Source organism: Stigmatopora argus, chromosome 10 (genome assembly GCF_051989625.1).
Source record: "Stigmatopora argus isolate UIUO_Sarg chromosome 10, RoL_Sarg_1.0, whole genome shotgun sequence".
Taxonomy (NCBI): Eukaryota; Metazoa; Chordata; class Actinopteri; order Syngnathiformes; family Syngnathidae; genus Stigmatopora; species Stigmatopora argus.
In genome coordinates, this window is record NC_135396.1 from 5,939,717 (window position 1) to 5,954,592 (window position 14,876).

The following is a 14,876-nucleotide window of genomic DNA, read 5'->3' on the forward strand; positions in this document are numbered from 1 at the left end:
TCTATAAACGTGTCAAATATGTATATTGGCATTATGGAAAGTGCTTTTGCCGATTGAGAACTAGTTTGGGATACACCGATCAATGAATTCCTTAAATATTGTGTCAATAACAATAGATGAGATGATAGCATATTCAAGGACAATTCTGTATTTACTTGGGTGGAAAAATAGATCTTCCATTCCGAATTTTCCGACTTTAATAATTACTTGCTGTTTGTGCAGAGCATAATTTGAGCCTTGAAGCTACAATTTATGTAATTTTGATATACACTCCATCTTTAGCCAGCTGAGTTGTGGTGACGTGGCACTGATGGGGGAAGGGTTTCTACTTCATGTGTGAATCACAGCAACAAGAAAAGCCTTTACAGGTCATAGATCAAATCAGAAATAACTGGGTTAATGAAAAGCGTGGTACAATTTTGCCTTTTACATCCAGGCAAATCTACTAGAGGATGATTTTAGGCCAAAGCAATCAGATAATGCTCAGGGAAAAATATACATTCAGTATCCAATGCCTTTTGTGTTTGTAATAGCAACTAAATTAATAATAAAAGTTGAATTTTAAACATGATGTAACCAAAGTGGGATATTGAGTCAGAAAGCTGCATTCAGATGGAAAAGAGGCTTCAAATAGTTTAGTCCACCATTAACAAAACTGATCCAGAATCTGATTTCTGAAGTGGAGCATTTCTCTGGCAAAAAGTTGGAAAACTGAACCGGGATCAGTTGAATCCATCGGCATTCCAAAGGGGGATGGCCCGCCTTCCACCTCCCTGACAAAACCATTTGAATATCCCATTCCCACTTCTAGAAAGTTCTTTTACTGCCTTTATATAGAGTGAGTGTTTTTGCTTGAACTGAACTATCTTCTGGACACAGCTGAGAGAAGTAGCCCTGCAGATTGTTACCAGGTAAGGATAAGAAGATAATAATACGTACTTCTGTTTTCAGGATGGAATGCAGGGAGCGCCTGAATAATACTGCTTTGTTTGACTGCTTTAAAGTCGCAGTACCTCTGTTTTTTTCTGTTTTCTACTGTAGTGTTGCTTTGATTTCATCCTTTTTTTCAGTCAAAGACTGAATGCAACTATTCAATGCCTCCAATTTTGCAACAAAATCTGCTGAGGTTTTTTTGTTATCTCTAATCCAGCAACAATCAAATTTGCAGTTTACATTTGGAAATGGGATGCATAAATGTGACACAGTCAGATCCCCATCTTTTTTCTCCAAGAGGAAAATTTAGTTTTTGAAGTCCTAAAGGCAGTCAAGAGTTTACAACCATGCTTTACAGCCACCTTTGTGGGGATTATTACATACACCTCTTGTTTTTCAGAATGAAAATCACAGACACCAAAAGATATCAAGGTATATATATATATGAAAATGTGTGTGAAAATAATACTCATTTCTGCAGTACATCAATGGTCCCCTGGCTGAAGACAACCAGTGTCATTCACAAAGGAAATAAAAAAAATGTCTGTGTTGTAAAATGTAAACAGGGAGTTGGGAGTGCTTAAACTAATGGATTTTGAAAAAGTATCCAACGTTTTAAAAGTGTTGATTTGCGATATCGTATCTAAGAGAGAACAGAAAGAGGTGTCAGATTACATCTTGTTTCGAGCACTGAATGGGTGGCAACTCAAGATCCTGCTGCTGACGTGGCGGGCAAAATCTTTGCTGAACGGAAGCCCTCCTCCTGACCTCCCCTCATACCAAAACTAGAGCATTTCCCCTTCATTTAATACTGATCATTTTTACTCACACCAGCAGGAGAAGACACTCGAGTTGATTCACATGAAGACATGTACTAAACGTGCTTTTTGTTTGCAGGCCACTACTTTAGCAGAAAAACAGGATGTGGGTGAGAATCCTCGTAGCTCTTTGCCTGCTGGCTCTTGCAACCTCAGCAGAGGAGAAGAAGCTGAGCGGCCATGCATTTACGCTGGCTGACAACAGTGTGAATCTGGCCTTTAGGTCAGTAGGCAATGGCAGTCAATTTGAATCTTAATTCATTTGACAAAAAAAATAAAAAAAATAAAAAATAAAAACCCTTCATTTTCATCTGCAGCCTCTACCACAACATGGCAAAGGCGAAGGAGACAGAGAATATTCTTATCTCGCCTGTCGTACTGGCCTCCTCTTTGGGAATGGTCGCCCTCGGGGGAAAATCATCCACGGCCGCACAGGCCAAAACCTTGCTGCACGCTGACAAACTCAAGGATGAGCATCTGCACGTGGGCCTCTCTGAGCTCCTCTCAGAGGTACGGCAAGCAATTTCAAGGGGAATCCTTATAAAGAGGATATACACCTACTAAACAAGGGGACACAAAGGGGGGAGACAGGACCAATTGGTGTATGACGTTTAGCAATGCCTTTTACTCCTTCTTACTACACCAAATAATATCCAATTTTCAGACCCGCTCATGAACCAAACATAATATCACATTTTCTATGTTGTCTGTCCACAGGTGAGCGACGCCAAAACGCGCAACACCACATGGAAGATCAACAACCGTCTGTACGGGCCCAGCTCAGTGGCTTTCGCTGATGACTTTGTGAAGAGCAGCAAGAAGCACTATAATTACGATCATTCTAAAATAAACTTCCGCGACAAGAGGAGTGCAGTGAACTCCATCAATGAGTGGGCAGCCAAGTCGACCGGTGGCAAGCTGCCAGAGATTACCAAAGAGGTGGTCAAGACCGACGGGGCCATGATCGTCAACGCTATGTTTTTCAAGCGTGAGTAGATTTATTTATTTATTTAACCTCCAATGTTGTAGTTTGATCTCCTTTGTATTAGCAAGGTCTTTTCTAACGGCAAACCTGACAGTAATATTTAACTTAAGTAAAAATTTCGTCATACGCAGCTGGGTATGATGACAATTAGGCTTTTGTCGAGTCAATGATGATGACAAATCCTATGTCCGATTATTATTATTATTATTAAAAGTGGAAATTCTTCGATGACAACACTTGTAAAACAAAACTCAAATTTTCCCTATATCATCTATGCCTTGTGTGTTAGAATTAAGATGGCAGAGTACAAAGGTGTGTGGTGGTTTGCATAGATGTGTACATGCATAAAACAAATAAAAAAATGAAGACGTTAGTATGATTTGATCAATTCAATTCGCGTTTAGTGGAGGTCTGCGGTCATTACGACACTTTGAAAAGCTGAACTCAAAGTGGTTTCTGTTTTCCCTTACAGCTCACTGGGATCAAAAGTTCCATGAAAAGATGGTGGACAGCCGCGGCTTCCTGGTGACCCGCTCTTTAACAGTTTCTGTTTCCATGATGCACCGCACTGGTACATTTCCTTAACTATTTCTTTTTCAAGGCATCAAGAGAATAGATATGTTCTGATCATTCTTTCTGGTTCTGCTCAGGTCTGTACGACTTCTATGACGATAAGCAGAACCGTCTCTATGTTCTGGACATGCCTCTGGGTCAGAAGCAAGCCTCAATGATCCTCATTATGCCATACCATTTGGAACCCCTCGAACGGCTAGAAAAACTGCTGACGAAGACACAGGTGGACACCTGGCTCAGTAAAATGCAGAATAGGGCCGTGGCCATCTCGCTGCCCAAAGTCTCCTTGGAAGTCAGCCACAACATCCAGGTAAGATGAGGGCTCATGATGTGAAAGTGTTAATAAGCTGACTATGAAATAGTGTTACTCATTTAGTGCCAGTGATAAGTAGAAGCATTTAGAGGACGGTACATTGAACCACATTGAATATTTCGTGAAGTAAACAACTATAGGGTTGTTGTTTTTTGTCGCTAAATTGAGTGCCGTTGTCTCTACTCTCGATCTGCAGAAACATCTGGCTGAGCTGGGCCTGACTGAAGCAGTGGACAAGGCCAAGGCAGACCTTTCTAACATCTCTGGAAAAAAGGACCTTTACCTCTCTGACTTCTTCCATGCGTCCGCCTTGGAGTTGACCACGGACGGAAACCCGTTCGACACCAGCATCTATGGCTCCGAGAAGCTTAGGGAGCCTAAGCTTTTCTACGTGGATCACCCCTTTCTTTTCCTGGTGAAAGACAGCAAGACAAAGTCCATCCTATATATTGGCCGTTTGGTTCGACCCAATGGAGATAAGATGCGCGATGAGCTGTAATGTTAAGTCGGCTTAGCTCTAAAGTGGGAAATGTTGTCAAGAAAACTGTTTTTTTTTAATCGTTAGTGTTTACTTCAGGAACACATTCCATAACAGCAAACTTTAGAATGAATATCTGAACTTTTGAGACACAGTGCCTTCATTTGTGTCCAAATATGAGCCTATAATTGAGATTTTTCCAGGTTATATTAAGCAGGACTTCTCTCTATTGCAGCATGTTTGTAATGACAGCATACTACATTAAGATATGATACATTTGTTTTCTCTTCGTTCATGGTTGAAGATTTTTATGCCAGTTTTTTTTTTAAAAACAACACTCCTCAATACACAACATTTGCCTTATACCTGCACTGAATATTATAAGCAAAGTCTGAATTCAAAAAGTTTGGATTTCTATGCCGAGCACACTCAACCTTTATTGCTGGCCAGAAAAATGCTGTCGGAACTGTGTGGTTGTGAACAAATTTTTCAATAAAAAAAGAAAATGATAAAAGCTGTCTGCGTTTGTGGTTCAAATTCAAGGATTACAATTTTTCTGGTAGATGATTTTCCCATACTTGGGATGTATGGAGATGTTACTGCCAGGGATTATCTGATGCAGTCAACTATCCCAAGAATGTCATGCTTGACTTGTTCAATCACTGGTAGACTAAATAAAAGTGTTTTTGGTGTGCTTGTGTGTGTGATGTTGATGGTGGTAGTGGTATGTGTGTACTGTAGTTGATCATGTATTTTAAGAAATATAGAAAGAAAGGTAGAAAAAAGCAACAAAAGAATAAAAAGAAAGAAAGAAAGCAAAATAATTGTCCCTATTTTCCTTCAAACAAAATAATCATACGCTTCCAGACTTTTGCAAAGCCTTTAATTTTAATGAGGGAAAGGCTTCTATTAAATCGAAACAAATGTCTCCCTGGGGAAATTATGGCAAAGACAAAAGTGAGTCAGGGCAAGACGTTTCATCACCTGATATCTGAAAATATATGAACTTTGTTTTGAACTTATATCAGAGATTTTTCTGGCTATCTTTCATGTCATTGTTTGGCATGTCTTTATAACCCGCCATCATGTTTTTCTTCCCAATCAACCATGCATGCTACAAAAATATATCCAAAAACATCCAACCTTAATGAGCAAATAGCACAGACAGGGACAAATATTATTTTAGGCCTTTAGGGTTGCAACTATTTGGATGGATGAGTCTTGCCTCATTTTGACGACCACTCTGTGTGGCCACTGAATTCAACAAGTAAATAATTGCATACTGTACATCTTTGACTGAAGATTGTTTCCTGGTCTAGGCAGGCGGGTCATCGGACAAGTCTCATTACATTAGCACCATCATGTTCTGCAGTGTTGGCTGCAGGAAGATTAGCCAGTTGATGGACAATCCTCTTATAGGAGTCCGCATTAAGTCACAGGAAGAGAGGCCGGCTGCCGCTTGTGTGTCCTCTGCCTACATTTCCTTCATATAGAAGAAATTTGACTCATGGGTTAGTTCCATCTACATCTTTCCTTCCTTTGCGATCTTTTTTTGTATGTCCATCGGCCTGTTAGCCTTGTGGAAGAGGGTCTTGATCTCGTTTGTCACCATCTCCTGCCAGTTGACACTAACAAAGATAAAACTTGGGATTAATATCAAAGAGAAACTACATATCCAACCATGCAATAAGCACACATAACACCACAATGGCCAATGTACGGCAAATAAAACAAGAAAGGTAAATTATGGTGTCATGAGGGTTAATTCACTTCACAAAGAAGGATTTACAAAATCTGCTTACGGGCAGGGTGGAGAAGTTGATAAGATCAAAAGATTAATGTGAAAGATCCCAAAGCAAGTCGTGGAAATCAACAGTGCTCACACTAAAGGCAGGTCAATGTTTTCCACAGAACACAACACCAGCGGGCATGCAAGCTCTCTACCTGCACGGCAAGCCTTTTCTCTGCTTTCTTTCTTTTGTACGAGGCTATGTCTTCAGGGTTCAAGCCATGATTGTCTTCCCTGAAGTAGCATAGGGTAGTTTGAACGAGTTTGCACATGATTTAAGTCCATCCGAAGTACATGGTATCACATTTTGAAAGCTAATCATTTTGTCATTTTTTTGTTGAAGTAAGCTCAAATTTTCACAATATTAAATAAGAAAAATAGCAAAACTGAATTCTTGATATATTAAATATTCCTCTTTCCAGGTTGATAAATGCCATTCACTTCCAGAGAGAAGCCATTTTGGGTCTTGGAATATTCAAATTCAGTTACCTTAGACTGTGCGGTGTGGATTCAATGCACAATTTGGAAACAATTCACCACTTAGCAAACAAATTGCTACCAAATATTAAAAAAGAACGTGTGTCATGTCATTTTTTTTAAATACCGTCTGTTGATGAGGTTTACAACTGTATCTGTTTGAATCAAACATGGATGAAAGCCAAGAATTATAAATAGTAACTTACCCCGGTTTTATCTCTGGCGGTTTTGGCAAAGGCTTTGCAAAGTCAGACTTCCCCACGAGCCAGTACGTCTCTTCAATACCTTTCCCCTGATCAGAAAAAGAAAAACATAATTAGGTTTGAATATGTATTGCAGACATGTGTATCTGTATGTTAGGTATATGTGATTATATACAACTTCACACGTGGAAATAATGGTAGTTTTAATTTATTGAAAACGGTTCCTCCAAATGTAGTCATCATAATAAATATCACCTTCAGCTCCGTCTTGCCCCTGCATTCTATTTTATAACCTTCCTTGAGAGAGCGCAGGATGTTGACAGTGCTCAGGTTTACGTGGATTCTATAAGCTGAGAAAAAATGCATCGGAAATGAAAAGTTAATTGACATAAAGCCAATATACAGCACTGAAAACTCACGCAGTCCTGTGGATTCCATTCTTGAGGCAGTGTTGACGGTGTCTCCAAACAGGCAATATCGAGGCATAGTCAGGCCCACTACACCAGCAACACAGGGGCCTGAGAAGACACAAGAATATAGGCTCCTATGGAAAGAATATGCTGGAAAATCCAAGGGCAAAGTTGGACACGGACAACAATGAGCCCAATTTTTTTTTTTTACAATCAATAAAAATAAGATCTGTTTTTCAATGGCATTCAATTATGTTCGACAAAACCTACAAGAATGGCCCATACCTGAGTGAATCCCTATCCGTATCCGGACAGGAACATCGGGCATGTGGCGCATGCGGAAGGTACCCACTGAACTAAGAATGTTCAGAGACATGTTGGCGACTTCAGCAGCGTGCTTGTTGCCGTTTCTCTTAGGCAAGCCTGATGCCACCATGTAAGCATCCCCGATTGTCTCCACCTAGATAACATATACCGGTTTACAGGTTGCCAGTGTGCTCTTGCGATAATTTAATGGGTAAATGAATGAGCAGGTTAATTTTTATCAAGACAGATCTTGAATGCGATCAATCTTCGTTCACACTATTACTGCAGGTGATCATTGTCAAGAAGCGATAAAACAAAAAAGCAATCTGTATAAGGATTTGTATTTTCCCCTTATAAAATTTGTCAAAAACAGCTCCGCAATTAAATCAAATGACAGAAAAGTCAGGCTAATAACAGCAGTGCTATTAAAACAGTTTGGGAGTGTTGCTCTGTCTCCCAAAAATAAATAAATAAATAAAATAAACCAATCGACCAGACAAACATGATAAATGTAAACAAAATATAAAATTTCCAATCAAACTGAAAGAAACTAAGTCAGTACTTATAGTTCACCTTGTAGACATCGTGGTTGCTAAGCACAGCATCAAACAGAGTGTAAAGGTCATTGAGAAGATCGACCACCTCAATGGGGTCACTGAGCGATGATATTGTGGTGAAACCCACAATATCACTGAAGTAGATTGTAACCTGGTCGAAGTACTCCGGCTCCACTGTGGCGCCAGTTTTTAGTGCCTCGGCCACAGACCTGAAAGGTGCAGGGAGGTTATCATGTGACTTTTTAAAAAGTTGTCTTGTGGTTTCAATGTGTGTCAACCGACGGTGGCAGCATTTCAGAGAGCAGCTTCTCCGTCCGGTGCTTCTCCGCCTCCAGCTCCTCCGTTCGCTCTCGGATGAGGTCCTCCAAATTGGAACTGTACTGCTCCAACATCCTCAACATGGAGTCAATGATGTTGGTCTTCTTACCTTTGTTGATGATCTTGAACTACAAGACGTACAGAGACTCATAACCAACACAACAAAACCAAATGAAATAATACTTTAATTCTGGTATCGTGAACCAACCCTGTCAAAAATCTCATCAAAATTGGGTCTTCGGTCCGGAAGCTCGCCCCAGCACTGTTTCATTAGCTGGATACATTCCAGAGGAGCCTGGTCAGGAGAAACAGTGGGTCGACACATTGGGGGAGGCTTCTTCACTTTTCGAATGATCTCTGAAAAGAACATTAATGAAAGGCTATCAAGTAGCTCAGTTGTGTAGATGCATTTGAGGTGGTGTCTAAAAATGCCATGTGGCAATTGTCATATTTAGAACTTTGCAGTTATCGACATAGACTGAGGCCTTCTATTCACTAGGGTATAGACCTCTGCCCCGAAGTCAATTGTGCTATCCTCTTTCTCATCCATGATCCTAATGAGGACAGCTCCAGTAGAAAATGGATGTATATAGTTTTACAGAATTATGTATATTTTTGATACACACCTTCAGGTGGCAGGCCCAACATGCAGTACGGCGCTCCTCGGGCCACCACCTCTTGGAGAATAATGGAAAAACTGTATACATCCCCCTTGTAGGTTCCTTTACGGGAGCTCGTAAGATCCCTCAGGATCTCTGGAGCAGTCCAAAAAAGGTCTGAATGGAGCACAAAGAGTAATTCTCACTGCAAAAACTTTCCTGGTGGCTCTGATAGAAAAAATATTTACTTACCTTCTGGTGGAGGTTTCTCCGCTGGAGCTTTCTGAGACTCTAGCAGTTCATTAAAGCCATAGTCTGTAATCTTAAGCACAAAGCGCCCGTCCACCACGCAGTTTCGAGATTTTAGCCGGCCATGTGGGAAATCCCTGTGGTGGAGGTATTTCATACCCTGAAAATACAAAGTGCCTTTTTTTCAATGTATAGTCATTTAAAAAATGGTTATTAACGAATGCCATGGTTGTTAAACTCGGTGGGAAGGTTCATCTTGGGCAGGGGATGAACGAGTTTATATATATTTTTAGACAATGGTTATTATTATAGCTGCTAATCTGCAAGGAAGGCAGACAGTAGAGTTGATGTTTACCTTGATGAGGTCAAGCACAAGCGAGGATTTGAACATCCAATCTAATTTTACATCATCGTTCCGAAGGAGGTCCTGCAAACTTCCCCTTGAGCAGTGCTCCGTCACCACCGCAAACATGGAGCTTTCCGTGAAGAAGCCGAGGAAAGGATTCACGTTTTCATTTCTCAAGTCCTTCATCTGAAAGACAAAAGTGACAGCATTGGGGTAGTGTAGGCAAAATGTACAGCAAATGAATAATAACTGCAGACTCTCTGCCAGTTTGTGAATGAACATAAGACATCTTGAAGGTTTTTCCAAAATAATTTAAAACCCAAAATGACTTCATGGTGCTGACCTTGGTAAAAATCTTTGTGCTGCTCTGCTTCAGCTCCTTGAAATGTCCATCCTCAAATTTCTTTAGCCACACCCAGTCCCCCTGAGAAAGGTCTCATGTTATATGTTAAAATATTGCATGTTGTTATAACTGCTAACTTTTTAAGGGTCAAGCTTTTAATGTCAGTTTGAGTATGAGGTATATATATTTAGAAATGTGTGTGTGAGTGAGTGTGTGGTTGTGTTCACATTTGTCTTAGGGTGCTTTACCTCAAATATGGCCACATTGGTGGTTTCATGTGTTGCTGTGTGGATGCTGTTTACTGAATGTGAGCGGTCAGCAGATTTTTCCTCCAGGGCACTTTTGGACTCACTCATATCCTCTAAAGTAATTTTCTAAACATGAAATAGAACAGAAAACATCATCAAATATAGAAATAAACAACTGCCCTCAATAAATGGGACTTAACTGTGATCACAGTATATTTTCTGCGACATAAAAAGTAGGGGCAAAACTCAGCACCTTTTTGAATTTAAGAATTTGAGAAATAAATTGGCATTTTAACAGAAATATTATTGACATTAGACACAAGACTAACATGACATCCTGCATAATGAGAATCACCAGTTGGTCCAAATTAATATTTTCCAGTCTCAATACTTCCAATGGGTTATTATATAACTCCATGCTTTGCAGAGTATAATTAATTGATTATCAGATTTTGTCGATTCAAGTGTGGGATACAGCATGAGTGCTCACCCTCTTGCTTGTCTGAGGATTGATAAAAGTAAGATCCTCTAAAGTCAGCAGGACCCGATTTGGGCCTTTGATCAGCTGGATTTGCTGAAGTCTTCGCCTGTTAAGGTGAGAAAGTCAATCAATGACAGCAGACCTCCCTGTAACTTCTCAACAAAGTCGTTTAAACCAAATTAGTGCAGTGTCTACCTGACGTATAAACTGATGATAAGTCCTGTTATAACCAGAGCCAAGGTGACAGCAAACACTACTATGATATATGTGACCTCCACACCTGCATAAAAACACATGGCAGTCGATAGAAAGACAATGTGTCGCTTTTCTAATTGAAAGTTCATTACCTCCTTTGCATAGAACACTCTGAACAAACCAGCAGCTAGAATCTGACGGTGGCGGAGACCCTCCTGGGAAAGAAATGGACCTCCCAGCAAACCGAAGCCTCTTTGATTTGAGATCCACTACATAGGTCGGGTAAAGCTGGCTGCCACCTTCGCTGGTGTCCAGGATGACATAACTAGTTTGTATTTCACCTCTGTTGTCAACTTGCACTTTCTGATTGAAGCCACTAAAAGTTATATTTTTGGTGAAGTAGGCCAGATTTGATCCTGAAAGAGGCATTGCAGCTTTTCTGGTCTTGTGGATGGACTTGGCCAGGAGATAGATGCCATTATAAATGGTTCCAAATAATGGATTAACCTGCAATAAAATGCAAATACTGTTCGTGCGCATGACAAAAAGTAGCAAAAGGTGCATTCATTTTTAGTAATGATTTTTTTTTACATGTGCCATGGCTCAAAAGAGATTGTCAGGCACTAAAATGCTTCTTTACTCGTTCCCACCTCCTCTGCAGGAGCACTCAATGCCACTTCCCCACTTTCTTTCACAGCCGTGTACGCCTCAGTGAAAGACACACCATCTGAGACTATGGTGATTGTGAGCACAGCGTCATAGGCTTCACTCAGCCTGCTATTGTTTTGCAGGGCAAAGTAGGGGGCGTTGTAGGGCAAACTGTAGTGCAGGGCATCGTAGGGCACAAAAACGTACTTGCCGGAAGTTAGACCCATTTGTTGTGCCTTGATGAGAAAAGTGGCCTGGTGCTCTCCTCCGAGCAACACAGAGTGCATGCACATGATGATGACTGGAACACATGAAAATACATCTTATATAAATAACACTGCAAGGTCAAAAGTATTTTGGATAGTGGTATCAGTTATATTTGTTGTAGTTATTGTTACACTGATACCATTTTTGGGCTTCTGATATTGATTCTGATTAACTGATGAGGATATTGTACTAATTGCAGTTTTTTTAACTATCCTATTTTTTTCCTTTAATGCAAAACTACTTCATACTCACTTGAATGTGAAATAATTTGTATCATGGCTTGGTCAGACAGTGCTTAACTCATTGACTGGCAAGATCAATCAAATCAATTTTACATGGGAACTTTCACTCGTTTGCTGCCACCCTGGTTATTTAAATGTTCAGGGTGTCTGTCTCCTGCCTTGTGTCTGTAGTTGGCTGGATGGGCTTCAGCAGCCTCACGACTCTTGTGAGGATAAGCGGTACGGATGATGAAAAAAATATATGCTAATTTCTGATAAGCCACTCACCTCTTATCTCCCCTGCGTCTCGGATCCTCCTCAGCGTGCTCTCAATTTCGGTCTCATTGAGGCCCACAGATGTTACCAAGGCAACGGGGAGTCCCTTTTTTCTCATTGCAGAAGCCACTCTCTCCGCCGTATCGATCCAGATGTCCTCATTGGAGGACACCACCACCATGTTAGCCCAGTGGAAGTGCTTCAGCACCGTGAAAAGAACCTCAGAAGGAAATGGTACGGTCCTGGAAAATGTTGGGAACGCAGTAATGCTGTCCAGCTCAAAATTGACGCAGCCGTGAGAGAAGATGGGCTTGTCCCAGTTCTTTGCCAACAGTGATGCTGCAGTACAATATCCCGGATTCGTTGGTCCCACGAATGCATCTGCCATATTCTCATAGTTTATAAATTCAGTAAGAGCTTTAGAAGTTTCACAAGGCTCTTGTAAAATGACAAAATCCATCTTCAGACCTAAATTTAAACTGAGGTCTCCGTTAATCCTGTATGTCGCCAGCCTTGCGGCGGCAGCCGGCAACGTCTTGTAGAAGATCGGGTCGCAGTTCCAAGGCCCCAGAATGCCCACTTTGAATGCCAGACAGTGGACACAGCCAGGGAACGTCAATAATCCCAGCAAGAGCCATAGAAGAAAGTTACAAAAAGGTGGTGCCAGAAGTGTATGCCTGCTTTTTATTATAACCGCAGTTGGATGGCTGTGCTCCCATACAGGTTGAAAATGATTCATTGTCCCAGCTTTGAGATTGAGGTAGTGATGTGCTTGCTTCACTGCAGGATAGTCTCTAAAAAACATTCTCGGTATGTTTGCATTTGAATTACATGTCAGTCTAACTAAGGAAAATGAGCCACCTACCCGTCGTTTAAGTCATCAGGACGGCTCCGTAGTCTCGGCTTCACCTCACCATCTTCTCAACCTTACCTGTGTCAAGCTACCGTGAAGCCAAATCATTCATTGCGCTTGGACCAGCAGGCTGCCAAGTGACAGTTAGTGAGACCGGGGAGCCGTTTGGAGGCAACTTCAGCACCCTGGAGAGCTACTTACGCCCCACAGTCACCCACTTTAACTGCTCTGCGTGCAAGTGGCAGAGCTGGGTAACAACAAACAACGGAGCTCCTCTGCACTCATCTTAGAAGCAAAGCTTTAAAAAAAATATCATCCAAAGTTGATATTGAGCAAAAACTCTCCCAAATACTATAAAAAACAAAATTTGTATGATGTAATATTTTATGATGTCAGTCACAGACTGATTCAATCCACCTCGTCAAAGTGACCGAGGGCCAAAACGACTGTGTTACTTGCTAATCCATTTTCTTTGCGGCACATTGTAAGAGGATTGACAGTCGGTCTTTGTCTAGTCCGAAAGCCCTGTTACAATGCGGCTGGAGCTTCAGCAAGGCCTCTTTTCCTCCTCAACACATTTAACACATTCATGGCCATTGAAATGCAGACTTAGCTTGACCAATTCAACTTAAACAATAAGATCCTGGTAATGGGTAGATATTACTTCCAAAATTTAAAAATCAGACTAGAATTGTTTTATTTGGAGATAGGAGGCACTTTAAATGGTGACATTATTTCAATCATTTGGCTTTACTTTCTCTACATTTGAAGATATTCTCTATATATGCATTGCTGTTTGCATGTGCTGCCTGTAGCATCTGAATTATATGATTTAGTCTTTTAGTTACAGGAAGAAGAAAAAATAGATGAAGATTTAATCTTAGAATTAGGTACTAATGGCTTTTTTTTCTTAAAAAGGATGTTGTATGCTTCACTGTGTTTCTTTCTGATCATGGAATGGAAATTGCGTCGTCTCGTACTTAGTTATTGTCTTTGATGGTTGTTTCTAGTGGCACAAACTATACATACATTTTCAATAAATCCTCTGAAACTATGTGATCTGCACATTGAGCTGGGGCGATGCCACACAGATGGTAGGAGAAACCAGAACTGTTGTGCTCTCGCATCTTCTGTACATTAAATGAATTACAAGCTTTTGTGGACTTGGACCAATTAAAGATAATGAAGGACTCTCCCTGTACGTGTCGACAACCCCCTCCTCCCCTTGAGGCCGCAGCCAATTTTACTGAGTCAGTCTTTTTAGATGCTTTTGAAAAGACTCCGCCTTTACTGATTAGATAAGATGGTTGCCACAACATCCACCATGGTGACACTTCAACAGGTGACTGCAGTCAAAAAGAATACCACAAATCACCATGGAACATGAACAAGAATATTCTAATGGTTATAAAATCCCAATTTCCCAAACAATGTGGACATTCAAAAAAGAATATTTCAGATCATAAAGGAAAATAAAATGTCAAAATGTGAAAGACATTGCACATGCCAGATCACATGCAGATACATATTCCTCACAGCTGTAAAATGATTCCACCTTTGTTGACCCATATCCCAGTTAAGCCCATGAGCCTCTTAAACGTAACACCTTGACACCACTGCATGCTTGCAGGAATAGAAGACAGAAATGATGACTCAACATATTTACCACCCAGTGAGGTGCAAAAAAACACATCTCATGCTGAGCCAAATTTCACACAAACATAAAAATGTGCATGTCTAACCAAAAATAGATTTTTAAAGCTTTAAAAACAAACAAACAAACAAACACACACACAGGTGCCACGGTACACTATGAGCTGAAGACTATGCACACATGCCTTCTCCTGGCTAACTAAATGCAACACAGGCACCAAAGAGTCATCATCTAATTAATCAACACTAATACTAAAACAAATTGGGCTCAGAAGATCGATAAATACTGATCCTTGCGACATAGCCACCACGTTTCAAGATGCTCAGTTCCTGAATG

The 14,876-nt window shown here is 40.7% G+C and overlaps 2 protein-coding genes across 5 annotated transcripts; one reads left to right on the forward strand and one right to left on the reverse strand.

Annotated features, from left to right (window-relative positions):
• The first annotated feature begins 743 nt into the window (after positions 1-743).
• serpinh1b (serpin peptidase inhibitor, clade H (heat shock protein 47), member 1b) lies at positions 744-4,614 on the forward strand. 2 transcript variants are annotated; one of them, XM_077611906.1, is made up of 7 exons: positions 744-911; positions 1,831-1,974; positions 2,069-2,261; positions 2,469-2,739; positions 3,209-3,307; positions 3,387-3,619; positions 3,819-4,614. In XM_077611906.1, the coding sequence occupies exons 2-7, from the start codon at positions 1,856-1,858 to the stop codon at positions 4,119-4,121; spliced, it is 1,218 nt and encodes a 405-aa protein (XP_077468032.1). In that variant the 5' UTR covers positions 744-911; positions 1,831-1,855; the 3' UTR covers positions 4,122-4,614. The 2 variants fall into 2 exon arrangements, with proteins under 2 accessions (XP_077468032.1, XP_077468034.1); XM_077611908.1 differs by lacking the exon at positions 744-911 and adding an exon at positions 928-1,365.
• An 808-nt stretch (positions 4,615-5,422) lies between these two features.
• gucy2f (guanylate cyclase 2F, retinal) lies at positions 5,423-13,406 on the reverse strand. 3 transcript variants are annotated; one of them, XM_077611979.1, is made up of 19 exons: positions 12,899-13,406; positions 12,046-12,827; positions 11,272-11,570; positions 10,774-11,128; positions 10,622-10,706; positions 10,436-10,532; positions 9,946-10,071; positions 9,698-9,778; positions 9,364-9,540; positions 9,012-9,168; positions 8,787-8,936; positions 8,369-8,517; positions 8,125-8,288; positions 7,859-8,051; positions 7,265-7,439; positions 6,989-7,087; positions 6,825-6,919; positions 6,573-6,658; positions 5,423-5,728 (listed from the first exon to the last, which is right to left on the reverse strand). In XM_077611979.1, exons 2-19 carry the CDS (start codon positions 12,770-12,772, stop codon positions 5,623-5,625), a joined length of 3,321 nt encoding a protein of 1,106 aa, XP_077468105.1. In that variant the 5' UTR covers positions 12,773-12,827; positions 12,899-13,406; the 3' UTR covers positions 5,423-5,622. The 3 variants fall into 3 exon arrangements, with proteins under 3 accessions (XP_077468105.1, XP_077468104.1, XP_077468106.1); XM_077611978.1 differs by lacking the exon at positions 12,899-13,406 and having other exon boundaries at positions 12,046-12,890; XM_077611980.1 differs by lacking the exons at positions 12,046-12,827; positions 12,899-13,406 and having other exon boundaries at positions 11,477-11,551.
• Positions 13,407-14,876: the final 1,470 nt, after the last annotated feature.

Bases quoted from the DNA above. Each gene is read 5' to 3' on its own strand.
- serpinh1b (XM_077611906.1), top strand. From the start codon at position 1,856: ATGTGGGTGAGAATCCTCGTAGCTCTTTGCCTGCTGGCTCTTGCAACC. The intron at 1,975-2,068 runs GTCAGTAGGCAA...TTTCATCTGCAG, and splicing joins AGTGTGAATCTGGCCTTTAG to CCTCTACCACAACATGGCAA. The intron at 2,262-2,468 runs GTACGGCAAGCA...GTCTGTCCACAG, and splicing joins TCTCTGAGCTCCTCTCAGAG to GTGAGCGACGCCAAAACGCG.
- gucy2f (XM_077611978.1), bottom strand. From the start codon at position 12,838: ATGTTTTTTAGAGACTATCCTGCAGTGAAGCAAGCACATCACTACCTC. The intron at 9,169-9,363 runs GTAAACATCAAC...TTGTATTTTCAG, and splicing joins TTGTGCTTGACCTCATCAAG to GGTATGAAATACCTCCACCA. The intron at 8,289-8,368 runs GTTGGTTCACGA...TACGTCTTGTAG, and splicing joins TTGATGAGATTTTTGACAGG to TTCAAGATCATCAACAAAGG.